The following is a 24,916-nucleotide window of genomic DNA, read 5'->3' on the forward strand; positions in this document are numbered from 1 at the left end:
GGGACTGCTGACATGGACTTTTGTGTTATCTGAGGGCTTTGGGACAGGAAAAATAGCTGTGTGTTAGCTCTTCTGTAGTGACTGCTAATGCACATACTCATATGTATATATTACATGTATATACAGCATACTAATAGGCAGTAGCAAATTTGGTCTGTCCCTTTCTTATGTGCAACACTCCAACTAAACAAATATGGAAGGTGGAGTGATGGGACCATGTCTGGGCTTGGTGTGCCTACAACAGTGTCATCTCACCCCGAATATGGCCCTCAGGATGTGATACAGTCTCGCTGACAGATCACACACTCTTCCATACACACATACGATAGTTATGACTCTGATCAATTCACCCCTCTAGTCATTCTCACTACATACATAATTGTGCCCACACAGGGACTGGAGAGACCAGGGCCACATCTTCCACTTAATCTGATTAAAAGTGAGAGCAAGACTGTGGCCGTAGTCTTCCACATAGCATGATGCCACCACCTGTGAATGAAATCACCCTCTGGAGGTATCTCTCCGTATTGTCTGTGGGTGGAGAAGGGGCCTGCAAGCGGGCTCCTAGATTAGGGACCTCAATGAAATCACTAAGTGAGATGGGACAGATAGAGCTATAATTAGCTATTTCAGTTTACCTGTAAACAGAATTTATTCAACAGATAACATTTAAAAAAAATTAAACAGAGAAGTTTGTGAGCTCTAATTCTCAGAATTTGTAAAGGGCTTGACGGTTACTCTTAGGAAGGTCAGGACAAGACATTTCTAATACATTCCAAAACTAAAACAAGCTAAAAGGGTAGTAATCTACACAGGCTTGAATCACAGTGAACGTTTGCACAGACCTCAACACACACAAGCCGAAACTGCTAAATTTCAAACTTGCCAGCATATGTTTCACAAGCTACCAAGTGCAGCATGCCTGCAACTTTCTGTGGCTTCTCATCACAGCAGCCGAGTTGCACGATCCTTGCTGGTGTTCAGAAATCCCAGAGGGCATCTGGAACCCCCTGCTTGGGATAAACCTCCATGTCTCAATTTTTGAGATCTAATCTGCAAAGCTATCTCCAATCAAACTTTTTCGGATCTGGGCTCACAAAGATTTCTTTAACCAAGTTTGAAATAAATTTTTGTAACTAAATCCTCAGGAATGGATCTTATTCCCACCATGTTTCTTACTCTTGTTCTTTCAGAATTTGAAAACAAACCATTGCCCTTCAGAGAGACTTGTTTTGCATAACGGTGCTTATGCAGACATCCCTCATATCGTAAACGGCTGTCAGGTCTTGGTCCTTGCTTCTAGGAGTGCTTTATATGGGTTTTATTTCTCAGTAGGCTTCATCAGTGATAAAGTTCTAGAACTACAACTGTCAAGTGTTGTAACAGCTACTGTACAGTTCAGAAGAAGCACAAGTGGGCCTCACTCAAACCAGATATCCATTAGAACTCACATTTATGTTTAGATGACAGAGAGAGGCTGTATCACCATTTGGAGACTTTGATGATAATAATGACCCTTGTCCACTACTGTGCATCCTTACCCCCCCTTTCTGCACCTCTGTTAGCCCCCTCATTGAAAACCCACCACAGCTTGCAGCCCCCAGCCCAGAGCCTAACTTTTCAGTTCAAGTTGCAAGGACTGATGCTGGCTCCCTTCCATGCTCGAGTCCAGTCCTTGGTACCAGCCACGAATAGTAACCATCAAACGATGATTCTCTCTTAAGCACCAAGGGACTCAAAAGCGTGTCTGCGTCCTGTGAATTCTGGTATGTGCTGCCTGCAATGTCTGTTTCTATATATTCCTGCCAACTGCATGACTTCATTCAGCTACATGATATTCCAGACAACACAACACTGAAAATAACGCTGGCACTTACCTGAGCTGCCAGTGCCTTCCGATGCACTTCTGGATGTTTTTGGCTGGCTCTGTTTGCTACTTGTTCGTACAGTGACCGAAGGAGGAACAGTGCTGCTGCTATCTCCACGAATTGTTGAGAGATCCTGCATGCTAAAGCTCCTTAGTCTCTCAGACAGGGCCCCCTGTCCCTAGTTAAACAAACAAGCAAATAACACACACACAAGTTAGACGCCACAGTCTATTTTGAGCCTTTTTCCCCCCTAGCTCATTGAAATCTATCAGTATAATAGGAAGAGAAAAAATTCCCTGATCCGGTAACCTAGAGAGGACAAAAACGAGTTGTTAAAAGCATCATTTCCCTCTCTTTGCTCTTCCTTTTGGAGTGGTTCTATGCACAAAGTCTGACCATTCAAACTTTTGATGGCGAGCATGTGTCATTCCTCAATATAGTCATTTGAGCTCAGAGCAGCCTTGGACCCATCTGAAAGAGCAGGATAGTGTTGTATCTTTCTAGTAGTTTTCTTCATTAGGATCTGAGTCAAATATGTGCTTGGCTTCAGAAACACAATTAAATGGTCTACATCAAAATAACTCTCTCTTAATTATCTATGATGACAGTCACCCAGCAGTTCTCAGTCATACAGAGAATTTTCAGAGCACAGAAAATCTGAAATTTTGAGGTAATAAAAAGTTATTCTTAAATGCAAAGAAATATTCCAGTGCTTTTTCATGCGGTTTAAGAAAGAAACAAACTCACACAATAATTTTCTTTCTTTTTAGACTAGCTCTCAATCAAGCGATAAACAGATTCCTTGGTGAAAGGCACATAACTGTTCTTTGTAAAGGATGGATTGGTTAGAAGACATCTTTCATTAAAACTACATCCCACCAAAAAGTTGACTAGAAGTATACCTCTTTCTGAATTCTGTAATCGTCATACTACACCCCTGCCATAGAGCAAGAATGCCAGAAAATACAATCAACACGGAACTATCTATCCTTCCCTGTTGGCTAAATTAAGTGATATTCAGAATATAAATAGCATAACTGATAGAAAGTACATTCAAGTTTTAGCATTTTGTTAAATGAGGGGGACGGTTTGAGAGATACTTCATAGCATATAGTCCTGAAAAAAATACTGAAATTAATACAGAGAGCCTGATTCTAAAATTATTTCTGCTAGTGTAAATCAGGAAAAAAATCAATGGATGCTTCGACTGAGGTGAAACCAGAAAGCTGGCAAACGACAGTAAATATTGCCCTGTTTAACAAAAAATGGCCAGGTAAGGCACATCACAGCAATTCACACACCACCTTAATTTAGAGTTGTATTTGTCAAAGCAGTACATAAGCAGAAGCATAGTCTGAACACTGCCAGAGGGCTCTAGGTTGGGGCTGGACCAGAATAAATCTCTGCTCCCTTCTGGGCTGCAGATTTGAGTATCCTGCCCATAAAACCAGGGTGCAGGTGAGGGGGCAGTGGTGAGTACGCTCTGGTACAGGCCTGGCATGGAGAAGGGACTCATCCTGATGATCTATGATCAAAGGCAAGACCGGACACATTCCTTGCTAAAGCAGTTAGGCGACACGGACTGTCCCCTAGAGCACTGGCATTGCTACATGGGGAAGGCAACGAGTTAATTTACCTACAAGTACAGATTTACCAACATCACTTCAGAAGTTTCTCATGCAGAGTAATGGAAAATCAGTGCCTATACCCCATATAATTCCTTAGCATCTTACTTCTAGGGACTGTAAGTGGACAGGGCATCACAGTCGCTGTGACAGCCTGCACTTTCTACATTGATGAAAACTGCTAGATCAGTAATCTCCCAACTTTTTAGCCTGAAGCTTTTCATACAAGAAAATGGATTCAACTTCCTTCTCAAGTCCATAGCATACCAATTTAACCGCAGGCAGGCTATATATCCTGGACTACACCACTTTTGTGCATCGGCAGGAAGCAAACAGCACATGATGATAACTTCTTCAATGCTGTCCCAAAGCATCATCAATAGAAATATGCATCATGCAAGAAAAATAAAACTGAACTGTCCTTTGTAGAGCAGTCATCTGGTGGAGCTAGCCAGGAAGCTGCACTGGGATTTTTTTCTTCATTTTACTGAACCTTTGGTTTCTTAAGATGTATGCTGTGTTTGGCAGCATTTTGCACTTAGCTTTTCTGCAGACTGAGAGAGAAGTCTCCACACACCCACCATGCTCTTCCTGCAGACCTACTTTGCTCTTTCTCATTAACCTCTTCTACTTTTTACAGCATTTTAAATGGATGGGGCTTTTTTGTTTGTTTATTTCACCAATTTTAAAATGCTTGGCAGTGAAGTCCGAGAGCTAACGTTTTGTTAAAATCTCAGCTCTGCCATCTCACTCTCTGACCTGCCACTAGAGTTGATGCCTGAATTTTGGCGGGCTCTGCCAGTGGCTGAGCCACTCTTGGGACAAGTTCTCACTCCAAGAGGCTGAGCTACTCTTTGAACATGTTCTCGCTCCAAGAGGCATCTCAAGTTATTCCTCTTAGGCCAGTCTAAGATACATCTACCCTGAAGCCTACAGCTGCAACCGTTACCGGGCTGGTATACCTAAATTTCCTTGCATGGCTGGTTAGCTGGGGGCGATCTGAACTGCCCAGAGCTCAGCACAGTGCAGTTCTGGATGGGTTTTGTAGCTTGCACTGAATTCCTGCACAGCCACCCTACTCTCAGTAACTGGTTTAAAGCTAACACAAGACATCCTACCCTGCAGTCTGACTACAACAGTAGCCTCCTCCCAGCCACTCTACTCAGCCAGCTAACCCAAATACCATTTCACTCCAGTGAGCAATTGATGTATGTGGACGTGAGTCAGATTAGAGAAGAGATTCGTATGTCAGACCAACCTGGCAGGGAAGGTGACACTAACACATCCTTTTGCATTGAAAATAAAGAGGATATGTTAATATTCTTGCATTGCAACTTGTGATATAGTGGCATATAATGGTCAAAGGCCCCAGAGATACCTCTGAAACAAGGGTCTGATATGTGCCTGTCATCTCTGGGTCTGTAACATTAGCATATAATAAGTACAACCACAGTCTTAAACACACAGTCACGACAGCTGTGCTAGACAAGTTTGACTTTCTCCAGGAAAAAAAAAATAAAGTTGTCTTTTCTTGATTTTTGCTTTAATTTCACCTGAGTTTATAACAGCAAAGATAAAGGTGGTTCATCACACAACTAGCAAAATATCACCGTTCCTGCCATTCCATGAAGCAGTTTGTCCGAATCTCAGAAACAGCAGGAATAGCAAAGGCTCAGGCTGAGTGAGGACACTGAACATGTGTGAAAGCCTGCCGCCTCCCTTTCCATTTATTTTCTTTCAAAATATTGCACCTTTAGTCATTGTAGGGATAGACTTGATTTAACTGCTTCTAAGGCACAACATAACACTTTTTTTTACCCCAGTTACCACATTTCTACCTGACCCCAAATAGAAACATGACAGAAATTATGATTACAACAGAACCAGGATGGTTTTGGACTAAAATGGAAAATGTTACCATCTTAATTTCCCTGTCAGATAAGCAGCTGCTGTATATGAAATCACAAACATTTGAAAAGCCAACACTGTGAGGGTTTGCACTGCTGTAGTTATATGTTTTAGCAATAAAGACTTTATCCAGCTGTAATGCTTATTATTCCACAATAAGACTTATCATTTATTAACAAAAGAAAAAAACAAGTAAATAGCTTTATTTCACAACAGACTAGATTTAGCACAGCACACATCTTGGGCCGTGTTTGGTTAAAACAATCATGGGGAAGATGAAGAGCAGCTGTTTGGGGTTTTTTTGTTTACCATCTTGGCTATGATCGTACAGATAATCTTCCAACTGCTGTGGACATGGGAGATGTCCTAGGAATTTCAGCACACTGTGTGTCTGCGCAGAGAGAAGATCCAGGTCATGAAGCTAGGTCTACACTGCAGGTCAGAGGCGTGTTTGCAGCATGTCCACAAGGATCTGGGCTAGTTTTATCCCAGAGAGCGTGACAGCAGTAGTATCATGACAGTAGCTGTGGTAACATCATTTCACTATGTGAAGAGCAAAACAGCATGGTGGTATTACACAGCCTTTTGAACACGGGGACCGGGAGGGCTGTGGGACTACAGATGACACCGCCTCTCTCCTCGCTGAACACCAACCACCCTGTCAAGATGATTGTGCTGGCAGTGCGGGACTGGTATTTTGGGGACTTCACCCCCTGGAAGATGACACAAGCATGAAGTGGTGCTGGAAGACTGATCCTTACTCTCCCTGAGCACAAGACTGCCTGCCTAAACTCAACTTCTACCTCATTCAGCTTCTCCTAGGACACAGACTGTCCCCATAAGCACTTCTGATCCAGTAGACAGCGATTTTCCTAGATGGTGAGGTTTTGGTGGCAAGAAGTGGGAGCAGCTGTCTCTGTCCCCTGCTCACTACAGCATACCTGCTCCCAAACTGATCTGATTTTCTTGTCCCTAAGAAAGTTCACCCCGTAGGTGAAGGTACGGCACAAAATAAAAGCAAATCTCTTCAGGTTTCCTTTGCTGCTTCTTCTCCCAGGACCCACCAACCTCACTAGGTCCATACACAGGACAGTTCTCACTTTACAGGGACAGACAAGGACCAGGCTGGGGCAGGGCTCAGTGCTACTGAATAGGACAAAAGACAAATACTAAAAAGGACACGGTAATATCACCTCCAAGTAACTGCTGTCACTTGGTATCAGCCTTACATGCATGACACTACCAATGGTATTGGGGCATCGCCCATTAAGACATGGATGTTTAAGCTGCAGAAATTAATCTGTGATTCTAAGGGAAGTTAAAGCTCCCATCTGTGTGGCATGGTAATTCATCTAAAACTAATTGAGGTACATCTACCTGCTTCTATCAAAATCACAACTGTAGTATAGGCATACCTTCCTTACCCACATCTAGCACATTCTCTCCTTATTTTTGCTTTAATGAGTAGGACAAAACAGTATCAAAATACTGAGCTTTCAAAGGCAGCTAAGCTACATACTCCCTTCCTCTAAATGTTGCAGACATCATCATCTCCAGAAACAAGCACTAACCTCTGTGGGCCCAGAGCACAAACCCCGATGCATCCCATATTTGCTTCGAAGGATCAGAAATCTTGATCCTTTCCAAAACCTGAAGTCAATATTGTGACAGGCACTGTAAAAGGCACTCCATTGAAATAGCTGGAATTGTCTTCATTACGTTGCCTCTCTATATCTGCATTCACATTTGAAGTACAACTTTTTAGAGGGAGATGGATTTAGAAGTCTGGAATAATTGAGTTTACATCCAATGAATCATAGAATCATAGAATGGTTTGGGTTGGAAGGGACCTCAAAGATCATCTAGTTCCAACCCCCCCTGCCACAGGCAGGGACACCCTCCACTAGACCACGTTGCCCAAAGCCCCATCCAACCTGGTCTTAAACACTTCCAGGGATGGGGCCTCCACAACCTCTCTGGGCAACTTGTGCCAGTGCCTCACCACCCTCACAGGGAAGGATTTCTTTCTAACATCCAATCTAAATCTACCTTCTTTTAGCTTAAACCCATTACCCCTTGCCCTGTCACTGTACTCCCTGATAAACAGTCCCTCCCCATCTTTCCTGTAGGCCCCAATGGAATTATTAATTTAAACTATTCCACATATATAGGTAACTTTACATAGTCTCTAGGTACATAAAATTAATATATATCATTAATAATATATAAATCTGCAATTTATGTATCAAAGTCCCATTAAATACGTTCCAAATATAAACAAAGAACAGTGCCTAGATTTCATCATACCTTCAGTATGACAGTCTGAAAGAATTCTGTACATATTATTTAGGCTTCAAAACACCTCTAATACCTACTAACTCCATTTTGCAGCTGCAGGAACTATAACACAGCATGGTGAAGTCACATAAATCAGGAACCAAAAAAATGTCAAGTCATAAAAGAGAAGCTTTTAATACAGTCAGTGTTAATACAGGATAGCATCTTCTGGCCTTTTGCATCTTAGGATCAAGAGTTAATAGACAAGCAAAGGAACACTAAGTCACACTCACCACACTTCTAGCACAATACTAAACCTGTTAATGTTCTCTTTTTGCTGAAACTTTGGTTAGCAGTTCTCCTCCACGCTAGCAGACATGTCTCCATGCATGTTACAGCCTCCATCCTGCAGATATTCACTACAAAGTGTAGTACACAGAATCACAGAGTGGTATGGGTTGGAAGGAACCTCAAAGATCATCTAGTTCCAACCCCCCTGCCATGGGCAGGGACACCCTCCACTAGACCACGTTGCCCAAAGCCCCATCCAACCTGGCCTTGAACACTTCCAGGGAGGGGGCATCCACAACTTCTCTGGGCAACTGTTCCAGTGCCTCAACACCCTCAGAGTGAAGAATTTCTTCTTAATAGCTAATCTAAATCTCCCCTCCTTCAGCTTAAAGCCATTTCCCCTTGTCCTATCACTCCATGTCCTTGTAAACAGTCCCTCTCCAGCTTTCCTGTAGGCCCCTTTAAGTACTGGAAGGCTGCAATAAGGTCTCCCCGGAGCCTTCTCTTCTCCAAGCTGAACAACCCCAACTCTCTCAGCCTGTCTTCATAGGAGAAGCCCTTCATTATGTTCCTAGGATGTCAGTTATCACTACAGTGTCAGGACGACTTCCCCAACCACCTGCCAGAAAATGTTTGCAGAGATGCATCTTCACATCTGAGCCAAGTCTTGGCCTCGCTACCTCCACTGCAACCCCAACCATCCTAACGGCACCCCAGCAGTGGGACAGAGGCTCCCTTTATCCATTAGCGAGAAAACAGCAAACACAGCAGCTTGGCCAATGCAGTAGCAACAACCTGAGTTAGATGGATTTTCCACATACAAAGCTCCCTGCCTGGCTGCTGGAGTCTCTCTGATTGCCAGCAGAGGACTTGGAAGGCATTTTGTTGATGAGATCAAAGACAGGCTTTTAAAGCTTAGCACGCAGGCTCTACCCACTGATAGCGGAGCAGACAGCATCTGGCCTCAGATCAATCTCAGCTGAAAACAGTTCAAACTAGTCTAATGGTAAGGCAGACATTAGTTAGGGGTTAATATAAGCACTCAGCAGATTACCTGCCCTTTTTTCTGGTCCAAATACAAGTGTAAATGAAGTAGCTGAGAGACCTAGCAAGGGAAAAAAGAGAGCCATTGTGGCAACACACATAAAAGCTTTGAGAATAAGGTCTACTTGAAGCGTAAGTAATTGAGGCGAGACATGCCCATGACAGCGGGCACCATGTGCAAAGACTCGCATACAAATAAAAAGCAGGGACACCCACCTGTGGACTACACCTTTGAACATAGGTTCTCCCCTCCAGAGAAATGGGGAAACCACTCCATAACCCCAGCTGCCAGGGTGTTACCTAGCAAGTGTGTTTAAAGAGTAAAGCAAATTATAAACACAATGGGCTACTACTCCACTCTGCACTTGATCGATGCTTCCCACTGGAGAAACCCCCAGTGTCTGGCCACCTCTGTAATCCAGACTAAAGATCATTAAGAACAGAGTGCATTTATGACTAATTTAGGCACAGGATTAGGTGAGGGACACATGGCAGTCATTTTAGTCCTGGTGACTGACAGGTCTTCTGAGAAGTAGGGTAATGCTGGGGAATTACGGCAATGAGTGGGAGTTTGCATGTAGAAGTGTTATCAAGTCAGGCTGCAGGCAGGCCCTGCTAAGAACAAAACCGTTGGCTTTGTGCTCTGAGCACAGGCCTGAATGGAGGAGGAAATTGCTTCTGCCACCATATGAACACAAATATGCTACAAGCAATACCCTTACGGCCAGGGCCTGCATGCCATGCCTAGCCTGGAACAGCTACCCAGTTTGGAGATGTCAGACAGTACTAAAGACTCAAAGGGAAACCAGATGACGTTAATGTTGATGGTGGAAAATTAATTTCATCCACCCTTTTTGTTTGTGCAGATCATTTCCTCTCCTGGGAACTGTTTGTTTTTGTCTCTCCCAGCTTGGTCTCTCTGTATAAATTTATTGTTTAGTTCTGCTGTCCTGTGCATTCACTGGCTATTGTTTTCTTCTTCGAGACACCAACAAAAGACCCAACAAGAGGCAAAAACTGGAAACAGCTACCTGGATTGTATCTCAAACAACGTTGGGTTTTTATTGATTTGGGGAAAATAGATTCTCAAAGACTTAAGTATGAAAGATACATCACACCATGACAGGAACAGTTCATGAAATATATATACATGTATGTGTTTCAAGAAAGCCATTCATTGTTCCCTTTATTAGCGTAACATAGTTCAGCCATGAGATCTTTGATTTTGGATCCCAAATGGAGATCCTTTAAAGGAAGCTACTTTCAAAAGCAGCATGCTCAGCCCTTCTGAAATAACACTAATGGGGTCCCAAAGGTTTCTCAGACTGCGTACTCACTTCTGCAGCTCTTGGCCATGTTACAGACCAGGGCACACAATGTGGCCATTACAGATACGGTACTAAGCAGACCAGACAGCGTCTGCTGATACGTTTAGTAAGCAAAGAAAGAATCTTCCTCCACGCAGTGGGATCTCATAGTTACAAAGAGGCTTTATCCAGCATCTTAAGGATGCTCCTCACCCCCTGCCTTCCTTTCCCAATTCAAATAAAAGTGCAGTTCTCCATTGTCCTACCACAAAAGGAAGCATCTGTGTCCTACGCAAGTTTTTGCTCCAAACTCCCACAGCAAATAGGTCTCAATTTTTATGGAAAATTAGGGATCTAAATATTGACTTTCAGGCAGTTGCACTGGCTATACCAGCTAGATACTAGAAATGAACGAAAAGATCCTGTTTGACTAGGGAGGGTTAAATCTAAATCATCACCAGCATCTCCCTTCCAGTGCCCTGGTTTAAAAACCAGCAAACACACTGGGAAACTTCCCAATAACTTTCTTGGGCTAAGGGACCCTAAAGTAGCAGAGCTGTGACCCTCCAGGGAGCAGCAAGCCCAGAGGTGGAAATGAAAGTTATGATGCTGGACCAGAGACGTGGTTGCGAGCTGAAGCACTTTGAGAACTGCTGACGCTGCACTCCTGAGCGTTAAAGAGATGGATGCGCATACTGAAACCCTCCCACCTTCATCTGCATGCCTGGTCCTTTTAACCGATAACCAGAGTGACTGCTAGCTCTGGCAGTACCACAAGCCATATTTCCCCACGCATGAAAGGCTCCTGGACTGTTTCTCAGACTTATTAGACACAAATGGGCTTTTCATCGACACCAGTCATGCGTGCCTGTTCCCTCCACCCCATTTATCATCTCCTGCCAAGGCAGCGCACCCACTGACAGCAGCACACTGTGCCCCACTCCCCTTCCTAAAGGCGGGCTGTACCAAGGGGCACACAATGGACCACAGCACCAGCTGCTGTGCAAACAGGTCCTGCCCTACACACCAAAGGGCAAAAGATGGGCAGAGGAAGATACATTATCAGAAATCTCTGGGTTACGATGATCTGTTGGCGGTGGGATGTTTTCTGCAGCTTTCCTTTGAAAAGCAGAGTTGAGGCAACAGCTTGGGGGTGGTTAAGTGGTTAGGAGAAGGATTTGTCTTGGCGGTGGGGAAATACATTGGCCTGTTTGGTAAAATTGGTTTGTTCAGGGTGAGGAATAAGGCTACATGCAAACAGGATCTGGGTAACCCAAGAGCTTGAAGGAGAGGGTCAGAGAGCTGGGGGAGTGTTAAACTGGTGATGGGAGGGTTGTAGAGACAGAGGCGGCAATGGCAGGGTCTTAGGGAGAGAAGCGGGGACTAGAGGGGTTGGGGATTGGGGACAGGGCAAGGCAGCAGGCGGAAGGAGGTCAGGGTGACAGGCAGAGGATGAGCAAGTGCTGGGAGCATGGTGACAGCGAGGGAGTACATGAGAGTGTACCAGAGGAGGCTGGTGCTGCCTCCCAGCCATCAGTACCTCTCCTCACTGAAGCCACACATATGTCCCAGCTGCTTCCATAAGAAACCTGACCAGTGCCCATGGAAAGCCCACTTATGCCCAGGCTTCCATCTGATGGCTCCACTGCTTGGCCAAGGCCTTGCTCCCGCCCTCCTACTGACGCTGTAACAGCCTTGCTGCTGCTCCCCTCTGCTGTGACCCAAAAGCAGGCTCCTTTTCTGCTTCTCCTCTCCTCCCGAGGTGAGCTGGAAAGAAGGTGGCGGTCATTGTCCAGGGTCCTTTGGGAGTGGGAATGGCTGAACTAGTTTGAACTAGCTGAAAACACAAAAAGCCGCAGGATTTACCTACTGGTCATCTAATCCCACCACTTAGGACAGACCCACTTGAAGTCACAGCGTGTGACAGAATGACCAAGCAATGAGGACAGGATTAGAGAGCCCCAAATGAGATTACGCTCCTTGGTGAGGACGCAAGCTGCTGGGGGCAGGGAAAAGATCTGTGTTGAGCGCCTAGCAGGGGTAATAAGACCAGATCCAATGTTCTGTCTCCTTAGAGAGTATCAAAAATAGACTCTCTGGAGAGAGAGAAAACACCCAAGCGAGCCAGCTGGGCAGACTCAGGGTACTTGGGACACTGACAGCTCCTCAGCCTGTAAAATGAATTGGCACAGGTTTGTGCCAGTGTTAGCACAACTGTGACTTCAAAACAAAACAGAGCAGGGAAAGGGAGCAGGAGGAAGGGGAAGAGAGACAAGCCTGCACTTGACTAACTTAAACCGTAGGCTATTTAAGACAGAAAGGGGAAAGGGCCAGGGGATCAAAGATAAGGAAGGTGTGGCTGTGCACAGCTTGCAGCTTCTTAGCCTGGGGTAAATATTTAAGTAGCAGCCTGTCACACATAGATGGTAATCAGAGAGCCAGCCCATCGTGCTGCATGGATGGATAAAAAGAATGAAGAGATGGGCCTTGCCCAAAGATCTTATCATAGAAGACAAAAGATCATGACAGATCCTGTGGGAGCACAAGAAGATCAGTTACCACAGCTCAGAGAGAGAGGAGAGGGCTACACACAGTGGGAGATGTCTTCAAGAACAGGAGCCTTTAGATTTAAGCTCATTTACTGAAAACAGGTCTCTACAGAGTACACTTTCAGTCCAGCATCTCGCTATGTATTTGCCACCAGAAGATGCTGACTTGCAAAGTCTGAGGGTCCCTTTCTTAACACAAAAGCATCTTTTCCTTGCCCATTAATCCAAGTGAAGCAGGAAATTAAGACAGATCCTCACATTCACTTGCTGGTAAAAGCCATGTTTTCCATGGGAGCTGCAGGAGCTCAGTGCTTCTGAATATATGGTCATCTCTATAGGTTCCAATTTTAACATGATCTGTTAAAGGCTGAAACCCAATGAACCTGTTCAGGGCTCAGTTTCCTGTCTACACTCAACACTTATCACAGGCTAGCTGGATACCCTTAAATCTTGGCATTGGGAAAGCCAGGATATGCCTTAGAAATAGTATTCTCTTTCCTCCCTCCCTGGAAACTTCTCCCTAAGGACAGCACTGCGGTCTTGCCTGGCATCTGTCAGCTCAAAGTGTTTTCCAGATAATTAGTCACTTAAACTTCTCTCACGCAGGATAATCTAAGCTCTGTAATACCTCCTTCTCGAGTGAGCAAGTAAGGGCGTTGACATACATTTAACAGCAGCTGAAAACAAGGGCAACAGAAGCTGTTACCACCTGTACCGGCTTATATCACTCCTCTCTTGGAAACGGCTCCCTTCACAGCAGTGGGGACAGCTAAATGGAGACATGTCCACAACCGACCCATCACACTTTGTATCCTGAATACCTGAGGAACCCCAGCACAGCACATCTGTACTGCACATGTCAGGCTGTAAATCGCAGCCATTCAGCTCTCCCTGCCTGAAAGACAACAAATTCAGTCTGAAAAGGGCAAGGGACAGCAGCTGCTTTAACTCTTCCTGACTATTACACCATGAAGAGTGTAAATGCATTAAGGGTGTGGTCCCATGAGCAGCAGAGCTAATCTGTCTGCTTCCCATGACCAGGAAGAGAAGATCTTGCTTTCCATTCCTCCGACCATACTCCTCACAATACAGTTCTGTCCCTTCCCTTGTCCTGGCTCAGGCACTCATGAGACACATTTGTGGGCTGGAAAAACATTATTCCCTTTCCTTCTCTTTCTGGATTAGCTTTCTGATAGATTAGAGATAACCTGAGGACATCCAAAGAGCTGGTGCACAGTAACCCAATGGGAGCAGGAGCATTACCCCATTTCAGCGGAGGAGACCTGTCAGATCAGCTCACCCTGTCTCTTGGATCTGCACCCTGAGGCACACAGAAGCAAGCAACTTGCTGGGGGCCACATGCCAAAGTGGTAAAGGAAGTCAGGAGTCCTATTTTTCTTCACATATTTGGAGTTATTTAAATGTCGAGGTTGAAGCAAAGACAGGAATAGTCCTTGCTTTGTTATAAAATTCAGTCAATCAATCAATTAATCAATCCAATAACAACTTCTCAATCTCATCAATAGATCATTTCCACCTCCCCAAAGTACCGTGCAGGAAAGACTCTTCTGGTCCATTTACAGGTTGCGATATCTTAACTGTTTTCTCTCAAGTTAGGCTGGCAGATGTGCCATACAATGATACCACACATGTCACAGAGTTGCTTTCTTCCAGCGCTGAATGGGGAGCTTCATTAACTCATGCAAAACAATGGCTTCCTTGTACCCTGGAGACTCTTCTCCCTTCTACCCAGCTTCCCACTGCCACTGGAGAGACATTTCAAGGCAGTGAGATTCTTAAGAAAAACACCAGAAAAGCAGAGTAGTGGGAAGAAAAACTGTGGTGCTGACTGTTCATTCAGGTTGAAGAGCTGATGAAAACACTGTTGCAGTCCTGAGATAAACAGGTTGGCACTTGGTCTGGGCTGCTGCTGAGCTTCTCATATTCAGGAACTACCCAAACAGGAGCCAGAGTTCCTTTGGAATTCACACATAGTTTCCCACTCTGCCCTAAAAACAGCTCTAGCACAGAGAGTCTGCAGCACCATGTAGGAAGGGGCTCAGAGCAAAGGCAGCACTGCAAAACAGACATTCCCAGAGCCTGTTTATGTCCATGGTGTGACTTCTTTAGGCATATGCAGCTGCAGCAAAAGTGTTAAGTCTCATGGAGGCATCACACAAATGACGTTTTGTTGGGCATATAATACACAGCTTTGCCTTAGCTCCACGTTTATCCCAGGTTTCAGTCCAGGTTTGGGTTAGCCAGCAGTCCCTGGGTTAGCAGAGCCTCCCCACTGAAGAGCAACAGTTCAGGAGAAGAACTGAGCCAGGCCTGACAACCACAGTCTGCACAATGCTAGGCAGGGAAAAGAGAGGCAATTTTTGTTTTTTCTTTGGAACAGGATATAGCTTTTGCACATTTTTGTGATGCTGTCTGTGCATGGCATGCCTCAGGGGCTCCCCATTTTTATAACACCTTGCATTCAACATGCTTTATAGACTTTATGGTATTTGGCCTCCTAAGGATGTATTATACTTTTTGTAGAAGGTAAGGGCAAGACGTACTAAAATGATGTGCCTGAGGTCATATGAAAGGCATTTGACAGAGGAAAATAATTTCCTTCAACTCCCATTCACATGTTTTTCCTAATAGAAGTACTCACCTTACCCATATATTTCTACTATCCTTTTGCAAGAGGCATTGTGTCTGACTGCATGAAAGCCTGATCTTTTATACAAGTCTTGCCCCCAAACCACAAGGATATAGTCACTGTGCACATCTACCCTAAGCCATGATAATCCATGGCTAGAGGGCAGGACCACAAAATGCAGTTATCAAGTCCTTGCAGCTTTTATGCAAGCAAAACAGAGATAACAGCTTCAGAGGACACACTTAGTCAGATGAGACCACTCAGCCAATACCTACTCGTTTTCCAAAAGCAACCACTGCCACTTCCCATTCACTCCTACATAAACACGTCTCCAGAGAATGATATACCAGGTATATTATGTGTAAGCCTTGCAGATGAACTTTTAGCCTTCACAAACTTCAGATCGCATCTGCTTTCTGTCAGTACCCAAATTATAGGTCACTAGATAGTCCAGACTTCTCAACAATTCAGCGTAACAACTGAAAAATTGGGGTGCAGATGGCCTTCCCCTTCACCGCAGAAGGTGCTGACCAAAAGAAATATTTTCCTGCCAGGGTGTTAACCTAACATCAGCATCTTTCATGGAAACATGCTCCTGTTTTGACAGTGAAAGTGAAGAGCACAGGCTGTGATGAACAGCATTGCTAACACTGTCACCTGGGTACTGATTGGAAAATATAAAATTCAGCAGACGCCTGAGGCAGACCCTAGTTTTAATCCTTCATTTCCAATCTCCTGTTGGTTCACTAAGCACCACACTTACTGTCTTCATCCCAAGAGGCACCTGTGTGGCTGGTGAATGGGAGATTGGGAGGCATGATCAAAATCAGTGAGAGAATCCCTACCTTCACCATCTCTCCCCCTCAGCACTGTGGCTGCTGTTGGCAATGGATGCAGATGAGATGCTAATGTCACCATCCTGACCCAAACCTTTACCTTTGAAGCCGCCATGACGGCTGCCGTGGCTGCGACGTTCAGCCCCCGCTTCCCAAAGTGCACAAGGGCATCGTAGCTCCGGTCTTTTGCCTGGACGAGACAGTCATCGATCTCCTGTCACAGCAGACAACAAAACAAAAAAAAGCACAAGAAGGACAAGTTCAGAGTGCTCCCAGCCTCAAACTCTTGGCAGGGCCAGGTCATCTTTTAGGGAGGCTGACATCCTCCGTTTCCTCCACCTTGGCTGGAGAGAAGTTCACAGCCAATGTCTGCAAAGAGGAAAGGTTTGCAGGGGAGCAGCAACTCCCATTGCCGGCTTTGGGAACTCTTTATTCTGTGAATGGAAGATTGGGACCCAAAGTTGGGATACGCTTGCACAGTGAAACCACTACCAATAGGTCCTAGAAGCAAGACAGACACATCTACCTGGGCAGAATGGGCCAGAGTGTGTCAGGAGCCATTTGCAATCTATGGACTCTAAAGACAAATTGGATTGCCCCATAGTTAAAAAGAATCATATTGTGACACCGGACAGCTGCAGCTGTACTGCCCTGGGTCCAGAACTGGTGGTCTCAGAAGTATCTGAGAGATCTCTGCACGTCACTGCAGTGTCCAGCTTCAACATGCCCATGGAATTGGTAGGTCCAGAGCTTCTGGACTTCAATGCTGCTCAATATACAGTGAAATGGTTATGAAAGATCCTGCCTTCACCCTCCCTCCCTCAAGACACAGGGGTCTGGATGATAATGGATGACAATGACTTCTAGTACTCAGCTACTGGATGGGCTAGGTTAGTAGGGACTGGAGGCTGTGAGAAGCTGCTGGCTGTTCAGCGATTCCCTCCCTATTCCCAGTAGATAAGAGGTGGCAACCCAAAATGCACGAGCACTACTTATGAGAAGCATAAGCAGAAGCTTCCAGGAAGCAGAGAGACAGGAGACTGATCCCCACTGTCCTTCTTGGACAGGACTGAGATACAACCGTTCATGCACTGCCTGTTGCTAAACAGGGATCTTTCACTTCCATAGTTGCCAATGTGGGAAACAGTTATTCACTTCTTAGTAGTTTGCATATTGATATGTGACTGATAGCTATTCTTGGCCCTTGTATCCACAGGAGCCAAATGGATCTGCCTGACAATGTCCCATTCACAGCCACAGGAATCTCCTAGGCAGGCAAATGATCCAAGCTGTAATGCTCACCCCCCAAATTAGCATCATGAATTTGAGCAAGACATTTCTCAACCCAGGACCTCAACATGCTACATGCCTTACTTCAGCATGCTAAACGTCTCCTGGCCAGGCAAGTGCTTACTAAGCCCCTTTCAGACAGGCTTGGCTATTTGTCTCATCACTGCACAATGTTTTAGGCAGACCTGGAAACAGAGTTACGGAGCCCTGGCTGCCAGACCCTGTTTCTCTAATTCTATCCAGCCACAACATAGCGCTCCAGCTATATTCAGCCAGTACGCACAAAGCAGCTCAGGAGGTATTTTTACCCCCCTCCCTCCCGACTTCTCAAGTGCACAAAGATGAGTTAATATGTGTGAGCTGAACAGAGGCCAGTATTTAAAAAACACAACAACCACAAAGAACAAAAACACCAACCAAAAGGAGATGATCAAATGACAGAGGAAGACAATCAGCAACTCCCAGTCCTTCAATGAAAATGAGTGATACGAAGACTGGAGTAAGCACATTGTAGATCTGCTCCACCCAGAGAGGACCTGGGCACCGGTGATTACCTTTTCTTTTGAAGACAGTGTTGGATGAACAAATTTCCTGTACAGGAGGCTGGAGCCTTTTGTGTATGGAGACAGCAGCCAAGCTACAAAAGCTATTTTGAGTTCATAGTAGAATGGAAACCTAGAAGAAAAAGAGCTGTTAATGTCTGCTCCCAATTTAACCACTGCCCTTAATTAGAGATGCTCAGCACAGGAAGGGACTGGCCAGTCTAGCCTAGGGCAGCTTTCCCTTACCAAAGAATTCAAAGACCAAAACACATTCCCTCATCTTTGCACACATCTCAATTAGGCATATGGGTAAATCTTTACTTGGGTACCAGGGCTATTATTTAATGGTCTGGAAGAGATTCTGCTGTGTGGTAAGAGGAGCCTTCTACCTGCAAAGAGCACAGATGCTGCCTTCATAGTCATTATGAGGGAGCAAAATGCAAACCAGCAAATCAGTATTTCATTGATATATTTATGCACCTTTCATCACTCTGCCTTTCTGCTTTTCGGATAACACTTACCTGACTGAAACTGAAATACAGGAACCTTTGTTGTCCAAGCAACATGCAACAGAAAGGTGCAGACCCACACTGTGGCTTTCAGATAGCACTGCAAAACACGCAGGACGCGAACTAACAACGGGACATGCTTTAGCTGTGACAACAAGCCAGGGATTTCTTGAGATTAGATTATCCAGACACTTTTCTGGAGGACAAAGTCCAGAGCTCAAGGCTGGCCAGCTAGCAGCATCCTATGCACACAGGCATGTTGCTGCCAGCAGTGTGATGAACCAACGCTAACCTTTGTAGGCAGGGGAAAGCAAGAGCAGCACAGAGACCCTTGATGGCTGTAACCCAGACAGACTCCTGCTGTGCTAGCACAGCACTGTCACCAAGACAGCTGGGCCACACAGCATCCAGGGCTGACCCCATGGGCCTCTGTGATGCTCTACTCTGAGTATGGATTTGCCACGTTGGTCTTCCACCTCACTGAGGATCTCTACTGCATACTTGATTTCACAGGCTGGACAAGCCCTCTTGTCATTCTTCCCAAGACAGTCACATAATACATCCTCCAAAAAAACAATGTTCCAGAGGAACACAGTGGAGGTATATCTGCATGCAAATGAGATAGAGAGACAATAACGTCTTTTATCTCCTTTTCAACAGATCTGACGTGTTGCCAAGTAGCCCGACTCCCTTTGTCTGGAGGACTCACTAGAGGCATGCAGTGCTATGCAGGAACAGGCTTTGTGTGAGGGCCATGCACTATGATTAAATTTTCATCCTGAAGTCTACTGATCTCACTGGTTTCCACTAGAGAGGCCTTACTAAAAAGGGCAATCAAGCAACAAACATTTCCAAACTTGAGCATCCAAATTTAAGCAACTGAATCTGATAATTGGGCATTTACATGCTCTCATCCTGATAGAGGTCCCCAGGAATCCTTCCACTGGCACCAGAGAGCCCCCATCAGTATGGGCTGTCAATGTCAAACATCAAACTGTAAACCCAGGATTCCTATCCAGGAACGGGTCTGGCAAAACATCCCAAGAACAACCACCCATGCAGCAACCTACCAAGTCCTGCCAAGCAGGGCTGTTTCTGCCTGATCCCTAGAGTCTGCGTATTTACTGTAGGACTCAGCTAGGTAAGTCTAGAACTATGCTTGCAGCTAAAACTACTGTTGTCTACATGACGATCTCTGCAAGCATCCAACTCGGCAATCAGCTGCTCCTCTATCTGACAGGCAGGGGAATGAGACTCCTGTAATGGCTTCTCACTAATGAGATATCACTGAGCAGTTCCGTGCTCTTTCTTGCTTTTCTTACGACAGCACTGAGAAAGGCAGCACAGCTCCTCCAGAAAAAACACCTCTCTGCACCTGAAGCTGCTAACCCCAGGTTCAGGAGGCAGTGCAATTTTGTGTCCCTTTTTTGCCCTTGTAAACATTTCCATTTTCTTTCTATCTCATACCAAAGACCCCCTCCCACCCAGTGCTCACCAGCAAAGAAAGATATCCGTGAATGTCTCTGCTGTCGTGAAGAGCGCAAATATGATCCAGTACATCATCCATTTGACCTGGTAAACAAAAACAGTAGCTGGGTCAGTTTTCCCCAAGGGCTTTGAACTATCTCTTACAGGCACAAGTGCACAGAATACCTCTCACAGGGAAAAAAAGTTTCTTCCCCTCCATGTATTTAACAATTACTATGGACTTGAAGATGCCAGAGCTCCCCCCAGCACATAACACACGTCAGATTTCCACACAAGCCCTTGGGAAGGAAGATTGTGGCCTTTAGGACTGGTCACATGAAAAGAAGAGCAGCCTGACGCTGTCCCCACAGAGAAAGCTCCACTGGCCAGCAAGGACCACAGCCCTATCACAGGGCATTGAAAATCTCACTTGCTACATCTTAATAGCAAAGGTTAATACAATAGGGTGTTGGCCAACTTGGAATTAACACAAAATGTAATTGCTTACATAATACCTATAGCCAGGGGAAACTAGCCCATCCCACAATCCAGGGCTCAGGAGCACAATCAACTCACTGCAATTTATTGAATTAGCGTGCATCAGTAGAGTGATGGTGCCTTCTCGCATCCACACCCTGAGCCCATTGCAGCAACAAGGGCGTTACCTTAAATCTCTTACATAGGGCTTAGGTGAGAGCATTTTACCTCATATTGGTAGTGAAAGCACGTACTGTGCTGTCGCTGTGTTCAACAGTGGTAACTCCACTGTGGGGTGGACTGCTTGGTGCGTGATTTATGGACAGTCTCCTTTGCAGTGACAGCGACACAGAAAGAATCTTTGGGGACTCCTCTTCTGTGGCACTGTCACCACAGAGATGATGTAAGGAATAATTTCCTTTTTCTCCTACTGGAGATGACAGAGAAACATTTTATTCTCCTTAAATATTTTTTTTCCCATTGTAAAATTCTAAAACTTAAGAATTGTAAAGCTTTAAGAATCTGTCTCTCCAAAGGAAAAGAGATGGTAAGACAAAAGTTGTTAATTTAACTGAAAATTGTTGTCTAATTAGCTATATTTGAAAATGGAGATCCCTAAGCAGCTTTGGAATGTTAAAAAGCTTGAGGAAGTAAAATCCATGAAAATCCATGAATTAGAGAATTGGACCGTGTTACTTAAGGCTGGGATAATTGCAATAGAATAAGGGAAGGCCGGAAAGAAGGCAGTACAAGAGGGGTACCCACAGCAGGTGCTGCTCTGGGGAAGGGAGGATGGAGGTGGCACTAAATCTGGATCTCACCAGCTCTGAAATGGCTTGCTCCCATCTCCGCCCCGATGCAGTGGGGACAGTACCTGTAGTTTCTCTCCATCTCCCTGCAGGTACTGAAATTATTCCCTGAGCACCTGTCACTCAGCTATATAACTACTGCCCTGGGATTTATATGTATGTTTATATTTATATTTAGTGTTACAGCAGTAGAATGGCACTGCCAAATGCCCAAGAGCATTGTCTTCCCAGGGCAGCTTCAGCCAGACTTTTTACATAATCGCGACTCCCTCAAAGCCTCACTGCCAGCACCGTTCTGTCAGTTAGATATTACTGCCAGCAAAACGTTTAAACACAAACTGAGATCTAGTGCGGATGGGCTTGAATCAGCCTAAACCATCATTTATCAAAATGACTATTACCAAGCAGAATAAAAATAAACTAGTCATATAAGTTTTGACTAGTAAATGAAGGTTTGTACTGTGTCAGTGTAAATTACTACTACTAAATTATTTTTTTTTTAATCAGACCCCTAACAGACATATTGCCACAACTGGTGTGTTAAATGGAAAAACAATTTTAAGCGCAGACCAGGTCTTTGCTCAGCCATTCCCACATTTGGGTCATTAGTGCATGTGTCTGATGTGAGTTCCTGTTTTGCAATTGAATTTCCAACAGGAATTGGACCCTTCAACAAAATACCTTCCAGAAAGGAACTATGGAAATACTAAGTATCAGTGGCAGACACTGCTTGGGGATGCTAGTGCACTTCTTCAGCATTTCCAAGCAAAGGGTGTACAAACCTTCAAAGCACAGCTGTGCAAGGGCTGCAGGGACATTTTGCCTTAAGTATTTGATGTGTTTGTAACACTTAGGATTTTCAAAATATCCAAAACCATTATATGAAGGAGGGGACTGATAGAAAGGAAAAATCTCAGCAGCCACAGTGAGTCCCAGTTTGAGCTTGCGCTAAGGACTTAATGGGATAGCCATCTACACCGTTACCCAGGGGAGAAAATGGGCTTGTTATCCCTGGGATCTTGAGAAACTGAAGAGTCAAGATCTGGAGGCTAAGCCGGGTTCAGTGAAGTTAACAGAGCTCACGTTGTGAAGGGCACTACAACTCCTACAGAACCCCAACAGCATCTAAGTGGTTTTGATTCTCCCACATTTCACTTTCCCCAATGGCCCTATATGCCTTTAGAAACTGGGGCCCAGGGAAGATTTTTCAGCAAAAGGACAAGACAGCACACCCGGTTGCCAGGCCTGCCTGTAAATAGGTCGCTCCATAAGAAAGGATGTTTCTATCTGAGGATTCAGTCATATGTGCTTCGAGTTGCCTCCTCTGATCCTTGTTTTGAATGAGCAGCTAAAGCTTCAAGGCTTTTTGAAAAGGCTTTGATTTGATTTATTCTGCTCTTCAGAAACAAAGGAAAACACATAAAGCTCTGGATGCCAAACACCTTTTAAGTCAGCCATATATAGCTTGCACCACCAGAGAAATTGCATGCATTTGTCAAAGAGCACATCAACTCTGCAGAGCAGCCAGAAGCACAAATCCCAGTCTCCTTATTTGGGACTTACGCCTAGCAATCAGCCAGTCCACCTTCAGGCCACTCTTCCCCTCGCACTGGTTTACGAGCTTTCCCAGAATACAGGGAACACTTTTACAATGTGGTGAGGAGTAATCTTACAAAACAAACCCTGCAGCACAGCCACAAACCTCCTTACTCACATATTCTTTGATGTCCTTTGATTTCACGGCTTTGTAAGAATAATATGCAGGGTAAAGAGTCCCAAATATAAGCCTGGAAAAAAAACAAACAACAAATGGATTAAATTGATTTCCTGTCACAGAGAAAGATATTTTTTTCTTGTCTGTTAAATGTGTTTCTTACACTAGCGAAAAGTGTTAGGACTTGATTTAAGCTTGAGTGCACTAAGTACAGTACAGGAGTGATTTTGCATCACTGAATTCAGAGAAACTACTGCCAGTGACATGAATGAAGAGCAGGGATTCAGGTTGACTTTCCTTTTGCAATGGTTTCCGTGGCTGTACCTTATGAGTTATACACAAAACAAAACAACCAAACTAACAAAAACCAAAAAAGGCCACCACACTTTAAAAAGGAAATTAAAAACCTGATTTTAAAATAATCTACTCTAACACCAGGAATATAGGAATATTGCTTTCAGAGGCAGGGCAAAATGAGAATCATTTGTCTAAAATCCCTTCCACCTCTATTCAATACTCTGAAAAGCTGGCAGAAGATAAAGCAACATCCAAGTTCTACAGGGGAACAGTTTGAATGCTGGGGCCTTATCCTACATTAAATCTGTTAAAGGGAAGAACCCTGCACTGTTCAGTAAAGTTGATTTGGGCTAATCAAAGGAGGAGAAGATATGCCAAGAGGATCAGGCCTAAAAATCCCAGCTCTACTGTTCTTTCAGACAGTTTCCTTTCATTTTCAAGTCTGAAAAGGATGCTGTCAGATTCAAGATTTCATGTAAGAAAGGAATAAGGATCTGTAAGTTAAAAATAGCACCACTGAGAAAAAAAACATTGAGAATTTTTTATACTAACTCCTTGCTGTGTCACTGCCTAGCTGTTTATTCGCTTCGATTATTCTGGACATAAGCATAGGCTTGTCAAAACCACTTTGCCCTGCCCAGGTTTCAGTCAGTTTTATTCAATGCAGTAGGATGATGCTGCAAAGTCTGAATTTAATAGATTGCAGGGGAATGTTTATTGGCTTGCAACTACCCCTCTTTCCACTGGAGCTTTTGCTTTAAATTCATACAGCTGTTTCCACTGCTCTTGGGAATGGAAATGATCAATGTTTCAATCCCTAATTGTGGAGCCACATGGACCCACAGTCGTCTTTTCCATCCTGCCAGTAGCGATTGTGTGCCGTGGGACTCATAATTACAGTTGAGTCCATTATGTGCATAAGACATTAAAAATTAACACTCTGGGATATGGTGTACCATCGTACTTCCCATAGCTCAAGAAGGTATTTGTGAAAGAATGGGGTGAGCCAGAACACATCTTGATTTCCAAAGCAGTGACCGAAGACAATTTGTCTGCTATTCATCATGCTTACTGTAGCATAGCTTAGCAAAACCTGAAGCACAATGCAGACTTCAGAAAAGCAGCTACTGAGTGAGGAGATTCAGTATTTTACAGAGGCTTCACACTGGCTTCAAAAAGCTCTGCTGGAAACAGTCAGCTCTGAACCTATTTCACCCACAGGGACTGTGCTATATGCAGGGATTAGATACAAACGCTCAGAAAGATTCTGGGAAACCAAACGCATTTTTGCGCCTTGCAGCATCTTAAGAAACAGTAGCACCGATTAAAGCAAGGAGGAACACACAGACAATAGCTTGATTCTGTTCTCACTGAAGCTAATAACAAATATTCCCTCTGAGTTTAACAGTAGCAGGACCTAATCCAATGCAGGTAGAGCTCACAAAAAGAAGAAAGC

General features: G+C 44.5%; 1 protein-coding gene across 12 annotated transcripts in view; it reads right to left on the reverse strand.

Annotated features, from left to right (window-relative positions):
* The window catches only part of REEP1 (receptor accessory protein 1), a 71,017-nt gene that overhangs the window by 20,325 nt on the left and 25,776 nt on the right, over nucleotides 1–24,916 (reverse strand). For 8 of the 12 annotated variants that reach the window (XM_075752752.1, XM_075752762.1, XM_075752755.1 and 5 more), the window contains exons 2-7: nucleotides 23,164–23,236; nucleotides 20,192–20,268; nucleotides 18,200–18,320; nucleotides 16,456–16,569; nucleotides 9,024–9,074; nucleotides 1,878–2,046 (exon numbers count right to left, since the gene is read on the reverse strand). In XM_075752752.1, coding sequence (XP_075608867.1) covers nucleotides 1,878–2,046; nucleotides 9,024–9,074; nucleotides 16,456–16,569; nucleotides 18,200–18,320; nucleotides 20,192–20,268; nucleotides 23,164–23,236 — 605 coding nt within the window. The remainder of the gene's footprint in view (nucleotides 1–1,877; nucleotides 2,047–9,023; nucleotides 9,075–16,455; nucleotides 16,570–18,199; nucleotides 18,321–20,191; nucleotides 20,269–23,163; nucleotides 23,237–24,916) is intronic. The other 4 variants (XM_075752764.1, XM_075752763.1, XM_075752754.1 and 1 more) reach the window with 2 other exon arrangements.

Source organism: Balearica regulorum, chromosome 4 (assembly GCF_011004875.1).
Source record: "Balearica regulorum gibbericeps isolate bBalReg1 chromosome 4, bBalReg1.pri, whole genome shotgun sequence".
In the NCBI taxonomy this organism is placed as follows: Eukaryota; Metazoa; Chordata; class Aves; order Gruiformes; family Gruidae; genus Balearica; species Balearica regulorum.